The sequence below is a fragment of the Penicillium canariense genome (genome assembly GCF_028826845.1).
Source record: "Penicillium canariense strain IBT 26290 chromosome Unknown utg000002l_segment0_segment0, whole genome shotgun sequence".
NCBI lineage: Eukaryota > Fungi > Ascomycota > Eurotiomycetes > Eurotiales > Aspergillaceae > Penicillium > Penicillium canariense.
The window spans coordinates 4,372,735-4,385,197 of record NW_026622729.1 but is presented as its reverse complement, the minus strand read 5'-3'; the positions used below and the strand labels follow the sequence as shown (position 1 = coordinate 4,385,197).

Genomic DNA, 12,463 nt, shown 5'->3' with positions numbered 1-12,463 from the left:
GAATGGGGCGATCACAGCCAGTTAAGAGCTTATCTCCCAAAATTGGTATAATTAACTAACCAAACTAATCCATTGACTAACTCTCCAACATCCCAAGTCGTCGTAGTCGTCGCCGTACCTGTCCTTAGCGTGGGCCAGGGCCGACGGGTCCGGCTGACTCAGCCCCCCTAAGCCTCTGCTGAGCTAAGCACGCCGCCTCCGGTCAAAAGTTCTGTTCCCCTTGGGGGTCTTTTTCGCGCGTCGTGTACGCTCCGCTGTTTCAACTCTGCCATCCGTCTGGTTTCTTGACGCCTCTTCGCTCTTTTGCGCTTCAGCCTTTCTTTCGCTTCTTCCTCCTCCTCCTACCCTCTCCCGCCCTCTCCTTTTCTACCACGCTGCCTCATTCCCCCTTGGGGCTACTCCGCCATCATGGTCGAAGACAAGAAGACAGACGACTACACTGTCGAGATGGACAAGCTCGATCAGGGTTCCAAGGAATTCGAGCCTGCGCCCACTCCCTTGTCCCGCACCGTGAGCTCGCCGCCTTCCGCCATCTCGAATAGCCCGGCCCTGCCGGTTCTGGCGTATTGCGGCTCTTCCATCCTGATGACCGTGATGAACAAGTATGTTCTGTCGGGCTTGGACTTCAACTTGAACTTTTTGCTGCTCATGATCCAGGTAAGCGGCTATATTGATCCATTGGGAAAGGCGCTCTGTCGAGTCTCGTTTGCTGATCCCTTTTCTAGTCCATTGTTTGTATCGGTGCCATCCAAACGTGCAAGTCCATGGGCCTTATTACCTACCGTGACTTCAGCACCGACGAGGCCAGAAAGTGTAAGACAGCCATCGTCCATTCATTCCATTCTGCATCCTTGAGGAAACCAAAATCCCAGACTGACTTTCTTCCCCCGTTCTCTAAATAGGGTTCCCCATCACCCTCCTGCTGATCGGCATGATCTACACCGGCTCCAAGGCCCTCCAGTTCCTCTCCATCCCTGTCTACACCATCTTCAAGAACTTGACCATCATCCTGATCGCCTATGGTGAGGTCCTCTGGTTCGGTGGCTCCGTCACCAACATGACTCTCTTCTCCTTCGGCCTGATGGTTCTCAGCTCCATCATCGCCGCCTGGGCCGACATCAAGCACGCCGTCGAGAGCAACGGCGATACCAGCAGCAAGGTCTCCACTCTGAATGCTGGCTACGTCTGGATGATGGTCAACTGCCTGTGCACCTCGTCATATGTGCTCGGCATGCGCAAGCGCATCAAGTTGACCAACTTCAAGGACTTTGACAGTATGTACCCTCCACGGTTTCCGCGCCGCTTTTTTTTGCGCTTGAGAGTAGGCCCCATTCTAACACACGTGTTCTAGCCATGTTCTACAACAACCTCCTCTCCATTCCCGTCCTCATTGTCGCCACCCTCCTCGTCGAGGATTGGTCCGCGGCCAACTTGGCCCGCAACTTCCCCGAGGCCAACCGCAACGGCATCTTCTTCGCCATGGTCATCACCGGCGTCTCCTCCGTCTTCATCTCCTACACCTCCGCCTGGTGCGTCCGCGTCACCTCCTCCACCACCTACTCTATGGTTGGCGCCCTGAACAAGCTCCCCATTGCCGTCTCCGGACTGGTCTTCTTCGACGCCCCCGTCACCTTCCCCAGCGTCTCTGCCATCGTCGTCGGCTTCGTCTCCGGTCTCGTCTACGCTGTGGCCAAGATCAAGCAAAACGCGAGGCCGAAGACCGGCGTCCTGCCTACTTCCAACCCGCTCGTGAGTGCGAGCAGCCAGAGTATGCGTGACTCGCTGCGCTCTTGAGTTGAGTTGGGCTTGCTTGCATTGAAAGTTCAATGTCAGGAGCTGCGTAAAAGAAAATAGATGAAATGACCATTCTTTGTTGTCCTTGTTCTTGTCCTCTGTCCCTGCTTGGCAGGTTTCTTCCTCCCTTGGGTTGAGGTTGATTCCCTGGGGGCGTCATGGGACCCTGTGCATCACCCATTTCTCATGCATGCCGTGGGGAAGCCTTTTGTTTTTCTTGCATGTGTATGATTCACGTTTCATTGCAGCCGTCGGTGCCCGTGCTTTCTGTGGGTTGAAGGGTCGATCCGGTCCTTTTGGTGTTAGGGGCTTTTCCATTTCCTTTTTCTTTCTTTTCTTTTCTACTCGACCCTGTTTCTCTCGTCCTTGACTCCTCTTCTCCTTCCTGCTCGACCCTTTTTCTCTTAAGGGAAAGCGGATGGGGAGCTGGCCAAACGGGCCTGCTCGTTTTGGGCTCGCAATATGATTTATAGTAATATTTTCTTGGTGTCTTACTTGCGGGCATAGCCTGGTCTTTTCTGCTCGTTTCGTGTATATAGCTATGCCGAGTTGCAATAGAACGTGTCCTTTTCTCGCAACATTCTGTCCTGTCGTCTAATCCTGGGCATGGGTATCATGTTGTTGCTCTCGCAAGGAACCCTGTCCAAGTCTTGCGATAAACGTCCGGGCATTTTGGGTAGTCGTGGCGGAGACCGGAGCTTAACGATGATGAGATACAAAGGCTACTAGTGAGACAAACGGTCTTCAGTGGATAGCATATCACATAGCACCCTCATTCCAGATGGTAGGTAACAAAGCCTTTAATAAGGTTGCGCCGAGATAACGCAGGTCTTGTTCAATATATCTCGCTCGGGAACCCCACCCCCATTTCTCATAGTTAATCAAGCCCGGATCTTAGATCGGCCGAGACGACCCGCGTTTTTTCACCTCGTTCTTTCTTTCTGTGGAGTATATTGACTACTTCTCCGCAACAACTTAGACCTTCACACGCGCTCCAGTACATCAATTCGCCTATTCACCCGATTGAATTGGACTTGGTCCCCTGCGTTATGCCTCGCAAGAAGCAAAAGGGTGGTCCGCCGCCTCGCGCTCATCGTCCTGGCGGTCCGGCCAAGTCTGGACCTGCGTCTGCGTCTGCGTCCACGAATAAAGGCTCCAAGCAAGACTCTGGGGCTGGCGGCGCTGTGAAAGAACATAGTCAGAAGAAGCAGCTGCACATGAATCAGAGGCCCATTGTGCCGTTTTTGAGAGGGGATCGCATTTTGTTGGTTGGTGAAGGTGAGCACGAGTCTTTCTTTTTGGTTTTTATGTTCGATTACCGCATGTTTGCTTTTTTTTTCCTTCATTCATTAGCATTTTTCAAATATTATGCTATATTGACCTTGACTTGTTCTGGGATATCTAAACATTTTCCTGGGCGATTCTGGGCGATTCAGGGTGAAGCCTGGATATGGCCGTCATAGAAGATGGAAAGGGAGGCGGCTACGGCTCCTCCTTTAGCAATGCATTTCTGATATTCCACCTGCTTTCAATCGCATCAGAATTACTTTTTTTTTTTTTTTTTTCATGGGGCAGTCAAGTTAACCAACCACTAGGTGACTTCTCCTTTGCGCGCTCCCTGGCGAAGCAATACAAATGTCGCAAACTGTGCGCCACCTGCTACGACTCGCAGGAGACGCTCTTCAGCAAATACCCCCAAGCAAAGCAGCACATCCAGGAGATTTTGGACTCCTCAAAACCCAAGTCCAAGTCCAAGCCTACAGATGCAGACGCGGACGCGAACGAGTCTGCGTCTGATTCTCAAGACCAACCCGACGACCAACCTCAGTCTACATCTACACCCACCCCATCAACCTATCACCCCAATCCAAAAGTCCTCTTCTCCGTCGACGCCCGCAAACTCGGCGCCCCAGCCGGCGGCGGCAAAGACATTCGCAACGGCTTCCCCCGCAAAGAGCGCAAAATTCCCGCCTGGAAACTGCACCAGCAGTCGCAGGCGCAAGCTACGCCAGCTAGGCCGGCCCCGCCACCCCCGCCCAGCGGGCCATGGGATGTGATATGCTTCAATTTCCCGCATGTGGGCGGGCTCTCAACAGATGTGAACCGGCAGGTGCGCGCGAACCAGGAGCTTTTGGTGGCGTTTTTCAAGGCCTGTGTACCGTTGCTTTCAGCGGCCCCGGTGCCGGCGGATGAAGATGAGGAGGAGGATGAGTGGGAAGAGGACGAGGAATCGGAGGACGAAGATAGCGAGGGTGAGAATGGAGGTGGAGATGGAGATGATCAAACGTCCGGTAAGGCTGTTCGCACCGGCCCCGGCCAGATCCTTGTCTCGCTCTTCGACGGCGAGCCGTATACCCTGTGGAATATCAAGGATCTGGCCCGTCACGCTGGGCTGCAGGTTGTGACCAGCTTTAAGTTTCCCTGGGCTGAGTACCAAGGCTATTCGCATGCCAGAACGCTGGGCGAGGTGGAAGGGAAGGATGGTGGGAGGGGAGGGTGGCGTGGGGAGGACCGTTTGGCGAGGATGTACGTTTTTGAGGTTAGGCAGGAGGCGCCGCGGGCAGGGAAGAAGAACAAGAAGAGGGATAGGGATGGGGATGGGGAGAGTGATAGCGAGTAATTAAAAGTTCAGATTCTGGCTGGGTGCTTCTGGCTGTGCATTTATGCTCATTACAGTGCGCATTGCGGTAGTGCGCGGATTCCGATCTGGTCGCAACCCTCTACATGATGTACACCTTCTTCATCTCGTCTTCGCCAAAGACCTCGCCCGTCGTCGGGTCCTTGATCTTGCCTGACTCGACCGACCCGACATTCTTGCTGATATCCATCAGCCGTGCCTTCCCGTAGACGCGGCCGTTGGGCAGCACGATCGGGTCGCCTTCCACGTAGCTCTTGGAGTGGTGCGCGTACGGCATCTTGCGCGCCAGCTCGTTCAGTTCTGTCGAACAGATGGGGCACACGGAGGTCGTCGTGGACTGTGAGTTGGAGCTGGACGAGGTGTAGGCGGAGTGGCACAAGGGTGTCTTCAACGCGGACAGACCCGCGGATAGGGCGATGTGCAATAATGGCTGCGATGGCAGGGATAGCAGCTCGTGGTGAGTTTTGACGAATAGATCTGATAGGAACCTCCACCGATCTTGCGAGAAGAATGTCTGTGCTATGTGAGTCGAAGGAAAGTCTCTCCGGGGTGGCCGGCTCTACTTCTTACCTTGTAGGGCTCCGCCCTCGTATCTTGGGCGAAGACAAGCATACCCGCTGCTCGTTGGATTTCCTTGCTGTCGGGATCTTGGTAGGAGACCAGATACTTCCTGGCGTGGTTGATGGCATCGATCTTCTTCGACTGGTCTTGTGTCCGAACCATCTCGATATACTGCTGCAGCCGGAGCTCGAATTCGAGATTGTGCTGGGACACTGATCAGAATCGGCTCTTGACCTGATTTTCTTTTTTAGAAAAGAAAGGAGAAAAGTACAAACATACCTGACTCTTCTTAAGAGCAGCTTTATTCTCGCCACACCACTGTAGCGCCTCCTTCGTCTCCCCGCGCTGCAAGCTCTCCACAACCCGCTGGCACTGCGTAAACACCTCCAGATCGACCAAATCCTCGACATCCCGTTCTTTCGCTAGTTGGCTCGCACTCTCCGAGTATCCCGACCGCAGCATATGGTCCACCAGCAACCGATCCAGCCGCACGCGCGACCACTGGTCATACTTGACATCCGCCAAACTGGGAATCTTGTGCAGCGTCTCCAGGTGCTGGATCCGTTTCCGAGACTGGGTCTGGATCTTCTTCTCCTCCTCCTGCAGACTCTGCATCTTCCGTTTCAGTCCTTGCATGCGGGATATCATGGCGTCCAGTGCGGCGAGGGTCTGGTCCGGCGTGTGGGTGTTCGATAGCGAGGCGTTCGCCGCCTCTTTGAGCGCTGGCAGGACATATTCTTTTTCGCGCTCGACGACCCGTTGGACTGTCTTGAAGTTGCGGCGGGCTAGTTCATGTGGCAGGCGCAGGAGTGGCTGGTCCTGTTTAATGCGCGCGGTTAGTTTCCCAGCGCCGGTGATGCGATGACGTTTTGGCCGCTGCATTACTAGCGGACTTACTAAGATCAGGTGGCTCTCTGGGTTGAGCTTGATAGAGGTTAGCTCGGCGGCCATATTGGCAGTGGGCTTGGATCTGATTTATCGCGTCTGGCGGAGTCTGTTTGTGCTCGTTGCTCTTTGCCAGAATGTCGAGGTGAGGAGAAGGTCGACGGTTCGGGAATGCGGAGACGGGCTCGGTCACGAGATCAACAAGTCAGACCCAGCGTGCTGCATCACGTTTCTTTTACTTTCTTTACATATGACGTGTGGAACATAGGGACCTCTGACTGACAGAATATCCACAGTAGCATTCATTCTTATGGCGAAAGGTAGTACAGAAACTCGAAAATACAATAAAACTAATAGTCAAACGACAAGAACTATGACCCGCTTAGTATCCGCCCCGCTGATTGCCAACATTTTGTTGCTCATCCGCGCGGTTCACTCCCCGAGGATCAAGTTTATTGAGGCGCTCGGACTTCTGAGGAGCAGATGGCTCTCGGGCGCCTGCGCTGGGGTCGTGATAGCTGCTGCCACCAGTTGCGCCGCCACCGAACTGTGGCTGACCGGTCCGACCCTCGAGGCCTGCCTCGGCTTGGGGATTCATGTCGCAAGGCTCCGTATGCTTCTGGGAGGAGTGGGATTTGTGTTCCTGGGTAGAGCTACTAAATTTGTCCTCACTGCTTTGATTGTCGAGCCCGGCGGGGTCGGGCTGGGCGTGAGTTTTGTGTTCCTGCTTGGAGCTGCTAAAGTTGTCCTCGCTCGACGCATGTTCGTCAGTGCCCATGCCGCGCTGACCAGTTCCCATGCCGCGCTGACCGGTTTGGGCGGCGTAGTTCGGATTTTGGGAGCCCGTGGCTCTCGTGTTTCGGGCGCGGTTATCTATCAACCGTCTTGACTTAGTTCTGAAGCTTTAGGACACAATGCGGGATCCAACATGACTCTGACTATGGCTCGCAGGAGATCGTGCCAGGCATATATGGAGGGCACATTGGTATGCGATGGGACGTTTCAAATGCTTGAGTCGGGGCTAGCTAGCCCGGGTGTTGTTCACAACCAAGGGAGCCTTTCAGCTTACCTAGATCACTATCGACACGAGGGTCCAGCTTGTTGGCTGTCTTCGACTCGTGCGGACCAGCATTGATGGTTCCGTAGGGATCAGAGCCCGCTCGAGCGCTATCATCTACCCCGGTGTTCGAGGAATCGCCTCGGTTCCGCGTATCTGCGCACATTCGGTTAGTATCTTGATCAGAGAAGAGAGTGGAGAGAGAAGAAGTCTCGGAGACCAACCATCGAACCTGGTGTCGCGCTGACCACCCGTCTCTTGGCCAAAGCGAGGGCCAGAGTCTTGAGTAGTAGGGCGCCCGCCAGAAGAAGGGTCCATGCCAGAAGAGCTATACTGGTTCGCACCCTGATCCATTGTGGAAGGGTTCGATGATCCGGTCTGATCGCGGTTAGATGCTCTCCAGCCGCGAGTATCCTTGTCATGCGGGTCGGTCATGGCGTCCTTGACTTTGTGCATAAAGTTGGACATGATAGGAAGTAGGTCTGATAAGTTAATGTGCAAGTTCCAATTGGTGATGTTGCTGGATACTGAAGATATTGATAGATGGAAAGATTGATAGGTTGGAAGCTTGAGAGCTTGAAAGCTTGGTATAGTCAACGGCTTTATATACCTCGCACCTTTGACTTGGATCAGAAGTAGGACGGGATGGTCCTCAGCAGAGACGCAGTGACGCCATCACGAAGAGAGTCACATGAATAGAGAAACCAATGAACATGGATGAGAGTCTATGAATTGTCTTTCTTTCCACTGTCATGACGTGCCAACAAGGTTCAAGCAGCCAAATGAGGCTGCTGGCTGAAAACGAGGCGAGCGAGGAATGTCATCGGTCGTCATTTTTTTCCCAATCTACCAAGCCAAACCTGTCTTGAAGCAGGGCTCCAGCAAAATCCATCGAGCCGCCAAGTATGGCTGCCGACAAAAACTGGAGAGATCTGGGGTACAACCAAAATGCCCCGGGGTGGCTTCCCGTGGTTCCGCGGTGCCAACAGTTCTCTGTTCCGGTTTTGCGAACTACCGATGCTGGGTTTCGTGGGCCACCCACCGATGAATGCCCACCGATTTAGTATATTCGGTTACCTGTATGGTGAAATATAGTTCTGGCAACGGGGGGTCCATGGAAGGGTCACAGGCTTATCCCTCCATAGATGGACTTTCTTGCTAGTGCCCGATCCGGATCGGAGACCATAGAAGAATGTATTTCCACGAGCATGGAGGCATGGAGCCTTGCAGCACGACCGTGTGTATGTACTATATCAGGATCTGCTGTGGCGCAATGAGAGCAGCATCCATGGATCAGCGTGGCACATGGATGCCAATTCGGTTGGTTGGTCGCAGATCTAACGAGCGATTCTCGCGTGAACAGAGCGAGCATGTTCTATTCGTTGAGCTAGCTTCTGCGGCCTGCTCACCCTCCCATCAGGCTGTCCTCCGTAAAGCACAGTGTGGAGTTTGTAGGGTGGTTTATATCGTGCCGAATCTACATGATGGCATCAACGAGCCTGGCCAACCTCTGAAAAAGCAAAACTAACAGCAAGGAAAATACAGAGGTCCTCGCGGTACAAGAACATATTTAGGATTCGAATAGGAATCGAGCAACTATAAATCTTCAAACCGACAGATTCCCTTTTGACCCAAGACTCCAGAAGTAAGAAAGTAAAAACAGAAAATATGATACAGGAACTAGACCAGGCCGGTGACTGGTCTTCCTGGGGACGTCTAGTCGCTGTCATCGCTGTCCTCAGCCTGCTTGGACTTCCGGCGCTCCTTCTTCTCCTTCTTCTCCTTCTTCTTGCGCTTGCGCTCGGCCTTCTCCTCAGCGGTCTCGCCGTCGTGGCGCTTGCGCTTCTTCTTGTCATCGTCGGCCTCGGCCTCGGGCTCGGACTCCTCATCCGCGGGGGCGGGAACGGGCGCCTCGGACTGTGCGGCAGCGGGCTGCTCGGTGCCATCCTCAGTGGCGTTGTAGTCCTTGTACTCGCTCTTCCACTTGGCGGGGGTGGCCTCATTTGTGCGACCGTATTTCTGAAATTCACTAGTTAGCAATCCCATCACCTTCTGTTGGTTTCATGCACAGGTAATTCTTCACGTACATCGAGCTTGCCAGCGGACTTGAGCTTCTTCTTCTCCAACGCAATAGGGCCCAGGCCCCAGCGGCGGGGGTACAGGTCACGCTCCATGATGCAGCGCTTGACCTTGGCGACAACACCGTGATCGCAGGTGGTGAGCTCCACAGTGGACATCTGGGCAATACCGATGGCAATGGCCTCACCCTTGGTGGTCATGAGAACGACCTCCTCGTTGACCTCGATGCCAGCCTCTTTGAATAGGAAAAAAAAATTAGTTTCTCGTTTGGCGTCAATGGGTTTTGAGAATGGGAATAAGTAGACGTACCGAAACGGAGGAGACCAGGAATCATCAGCTTAGCACCGTAGCAGACGGCGTTGACAGCGCTGTCCTTGACGACAATACGCTTGTAGGTGGTGAGCAGGCTCTCCAGAGGACGGATGACCTTGCGCAGGTAGGTCTCATCACGCTGGTTGTCGTAAATCCACTGGGCATCCAGAACGTCGTGAAGAGTGACCATGCCGCTCTCCTCGCTCATAGCACCAGAGCGGACACGACGCAGCTCCTGCATGTGAGCACCAACACCGAGCAGCAGACCCAGGTGCACACAGAGAGTACGGATGTAGGTACCAGCCTCACAGCTGACCCAGAAGACACCCAGGTGGCGCTCATTGTCAAACTCGTACAGCTTGCTCTCGTGGATGGTACGGATACGGAGCTGGCGCTTGACAGCCGAAATCAGGGGAGGACGCTGGAACAGCGCACCAGTAAGGGTCTCGAGGGCGCGGCGGAACTGTGCCTCGCCGCCGGGGATCTTGTCGTGCATACGGATCACACACACGTACTCCTTACCGGCACCCTGCTGGGACTTGACGAGGCGGGTGGCACGGTCAATGCAGACAATCAAGCAACCAGTGACCTTAGGGTCGAGAGTACCGCTGTGACCAGTCTTCTCGGATCTATCGGGAGACAATATGTCAGTATCAATTGACCTTGGGAACGGGGCGGACCCGGGAGCCTTGGAGCCGGGGGGATGTGAGTGCACGGAGGAGTTTACCTGAGGATCCGCTTCATCCACGCGACAACCTCATGGGAGGACGGGTTGGAGGGCTTGTCCAAGTTGATGACACCAGAGCTGATGTAGGACTTGAGGTCACGCTTCAGAGGAGAAGCACCGGCAGGAATCGGGGTGAAGTGGCCGGTGCGAACGAGCACTGCGCAGGGCCCCAGGTCAGTTAGCCGTGATCAATGTCGGATTTTTTCCTTCCTCGAAAAAGATTTGCACGTACGCTTCTCGTAGTTCTTGAGCAGGAGGGGCCAGTCCTCGCTGGACATAGTCGGGTTGACCGCCTCGGGCTTGATGGCGTAGTCCACCTCCATGTTGTTGACGGCGGCCATTTTGGGGGTTGGATTGCTGTTGAGGTCCAAAAATTTGTTCGAAGAAACGAAATTTTGCGAGTGCGGCAGCTCCAGTGCCTGATCGGGTTAGCGCCCGTCGCGGGTCATGTGACCTGTGGCAAGCCGTCGAGACTTTTTCTTATAGTTCCGTCGCTTCGCACCATTTTCAAGGTGTCAAAAGGGGTCAATCACCGGGCAACGAAATATTTCTTGTTGTTTTAAGGTATTGCTATGAACTAAGAGGGTACCCGGGCACCTTCTAATGCTAGTTTACACAGAGTGGGTGGGGATCAATTCTCAGGGTCTTCTTCTCCCCAATGATTCTTTCGAGGTAGGATAGACGCCGAATCATGGAAGGCAAGACTTGTCTCTAAATATGCCGTCTCATACCCTCCCAGGCGTTGTGGCTATCCATCAGCCGAGTCTCCGTCCAGAGCCCCAACTGCCCCAGCGCTCCCCGGCGTCAGAACCAGATGCCTGGCCTTGGGACGAAGGCGACGGCTCAGATGGCTGTGGCGCATGGTAAGCCGTGCCGTATCCACGATATCCAGCATTTGGGGTATGCTTGTAGAAGAAGCGCTGCACGAAGCGAGGGGTGAAGATGAAGTTTCGGCCGCCTCCGAAGGCCGGGTAGAGGCGGGTGATGAAGTCGTAAAGATGGGCACCGAGGATTCCGGTGCCTTCCAGCAGCATTGCAGGCCATCCACCGCGCACCATGGTGATACACAGCATCGCGGCTGGCAGGTAAATCACAGGGATATCGATGACGAAAAATCTCACGCGAGTGCCCCGTTTATCCTGGGCAAAGGTCCAGACAAGACCCAAGATCAGGGCTGATTGCCGGAACTCAGTATCTGCTTAAACAAATGACACCTGTCACTGGGGACAGGCAAGGGTGCTTACCATGGAGGAACGTAGAATAACCCAGATACAAACCTGCAGTGGCCTTCGAGGAAATTAGCACGCTGGGATGAATGGGGTTGGCTACCATGAAAGCAGAATGGGAGAGCGCATCGTGGATAAGAGAGCAAATCGGAATGATATTCGGGAACGAATGATAAATAGGTAATAGGTAATAGGTAACAGGATGATGGATGTTATGTAGAATGTAGGGCACCTTAACCACCGTTCGTGAACTTATAGGATCACGACGGCTATCTCATAGGTAGTCCCACCGTTCCCACACCGCATGCAGTACCATTTGAATTTTGCGAATGCGGTACTGCACGAGATGCAGGGGTAATCTTCCTCACTTCCAGGAACCGCTTCAGCTAGAATTTGGCTGGGCGGGCAGATAATGCGAGGTGACAGGGTATGAACGCAAGACAAGAAACACGAAACAATGGCTCTACTAGTGTTGACCCGAGGCCAAGCGAGTCACTTACCTGAATGACGGTGCCTACGAACAGGATGTAGATGAAGAAGTCACCGGGCTTCGAAAAGCGACCCGACTCGCTCTCAAGAGCACTGCTGTAACGCCATAGGTTCCAGAGGTCAAAGATAAACTCGAGGTCGGGGCCGGTCAAAAAGAAGCAGGTTGCCAACCGCCAGATCTGCGGAGGCAGATGGAAGAAGATCTTCCTGGGAACAAAGGTGATGTATCTACCCGTGATGAGACGGCCATGATACAGAAGCGACTGGATCAGGGTCGCAGCAGTGAGTGTCCTGGAATGTGACACGTTAGTTTCCTCCCCGAACTTGCCCGTGGGGGCGAGAACGACGAGCGTACCTGGCCACGGGAGGTGCCCGCCAGAATACATCCATCTCTGCTGAAGTGAATAGAGAGATGAAGGGGAGTGCTAGATGATTGGTTAAACAATTGGTCGAGTTGAGCTCATGTCATTACACCCGAGGGTTATGAGCTTGGAGATGGGAGGTGGAAGAAGAAAGAAAGGAAAGAGAAGTGGAAATGGGAAGAAATAAAAACGTGTGCAAACCGCTACGGCGCGCAGTTTATCCGAGATCCGCGGTACTAGCGCGGCTCTGCACGGAGCACGGGCCTTGCCCGCCAGGCAGAAGTTAATTATGCGTGCACTGTCAACACACCAATTGATCCCAGTTGATCAACG

The 12,463-nt window shown here is 53.9% G+C and overlaps 6 protein-coding genes across 6 annotated transcripts; 2 read left to right on the top strand and 4 right to left on the bottom strand.

Moving 5' to 3' along the window:
• Nucleotides 1–408: 408 nt before the first annotated feature.
• gmtA (GDP-mannose transporter) lies at nucleotides 409–1,794 on the top strand (the record flags this gene model as incomplete). The annotated part of the gene is made up of 4 exons (XM_056686863.1): nucleotides 409–657; nucleotides 726–813; nucleotides 903–1,274; nucleotides 1,352–1,794. The coding sequence occupies 4 exons, from the start codon at nucleotides 409–411 to the stop codon at nucleotides 1,792–1,794; spliced, it is 1,152 nt and encodes a 383-aa protein (XP_056545605.1).
• Nucleotides 1,795–2,843: 1,049 nt separating this feature from the next.
• Nucleotides 2,844–4,414, top strand: N7482_004737 (25S rRNA (uracil2634-N3)-methyltransferase; the record flags this gene model as incomplete). Its single annotated transcript, XM_056686862.1, has 2 exons — nucleotides 2,844–3,072; nucleotides 3,390–4,414. 2 exons carry the CDS (start codon nucleotides 2,844–2,846, stop codon nucleotides 4,412–4,414), a joined length of 1,254 nt encoding a protein of 417 aa, XP_056545604.1.
• A 100-nt stretch (nucleotides 4,415–4,514) lies between these two features.
• N7482_004736 (FYV10 family protein) lies at nucleotides 4,515–5,944 on the bottom strand (the record flags this gene model as incomplete). Its single annotated transcript, XM_056686861.1, has 4 exons — nucleotides 4,515–4,946; nucleotides 5,003–5,197; nucleotides 5,273–5,812; nucleotides 5,891–5,944. The coding sequence occupies 4 exons, from the start codon at nucleotides 5,942–5,944 to the stop codon at nucleotides 4,515–4,517; spliced, it is 1,221 nt and encodes a 406-aa protein (XP_056545603.1).
• Nucleotides 5,945–6,260: 316 nt separating this feature from the next.
• Nucleotides 6,261–7,403, bottom strand: N7482_004735 (uncharacterized protein; the record flags this gene model as incomplete). The annotated part of the gene is made up of 3 exons (XM_056686860.1): nucleotides 6,261–6,751; nucleotides 6,948–7,091; nucleotides 7,160–7,403. 3 exons carry the CDS (start codon nucleotides 7,401–7,403, stop codon nucleotides 6,261–6,263), a joined length of 879 nt encoding a protein of 292 aa, XP_056545602.1.
• Nucleotides 7,404–8,651: 1,248 nt separating this feature from the next.
• cbf5 (pseudouridine synthase CBF5) lies at nucleotides 8,652–10,394 on the bottom strand (the record flags this gene model as incomplete). The annotated part of the gene is made up of 5 exons (XM_056686859.1): nucleotides 8,652–8,954; nucleotides 9,023–9,249; nucleotides 9,324–9,955; nucleotides 10,054–10,210; nucleotides 10,286–10,394. The coding sequence occupies 5 exons, from the start codon at nucleotides 10,392–10,394 to the stop codon at nucleotides 8,652–8,654; spliced, it is 1,428 nt and encodes a 475-aa protein (XP_056545601.1).
• A 414-nt stretch (nucleotides 10,395–10,808) lies between these two features.
• On the bottom strand, nucleotides 10,809–12,158 carry N7482_004733 (uncharacterized protein; the record flags this gene model as incomplete). The annotated part of the gene is made up of 4 exons (XM_056686858.1): nucleotides 10,809–11,248; nucleotides 11,298–11,340; nucleotides 11,780–12,059; nucleotides 12,124–12,158. The coding sequence occupies 4 exons, from the start codon at nucleotides 12,156–12,158 to the stop codon at nucleotides 10,809–10,811; spliced, it is 798 nt and encodes a 265-aa protein (XP_056545600.1).
• Nucleotides 12,159–12,463: the final 305 nt, after the last annotated feature.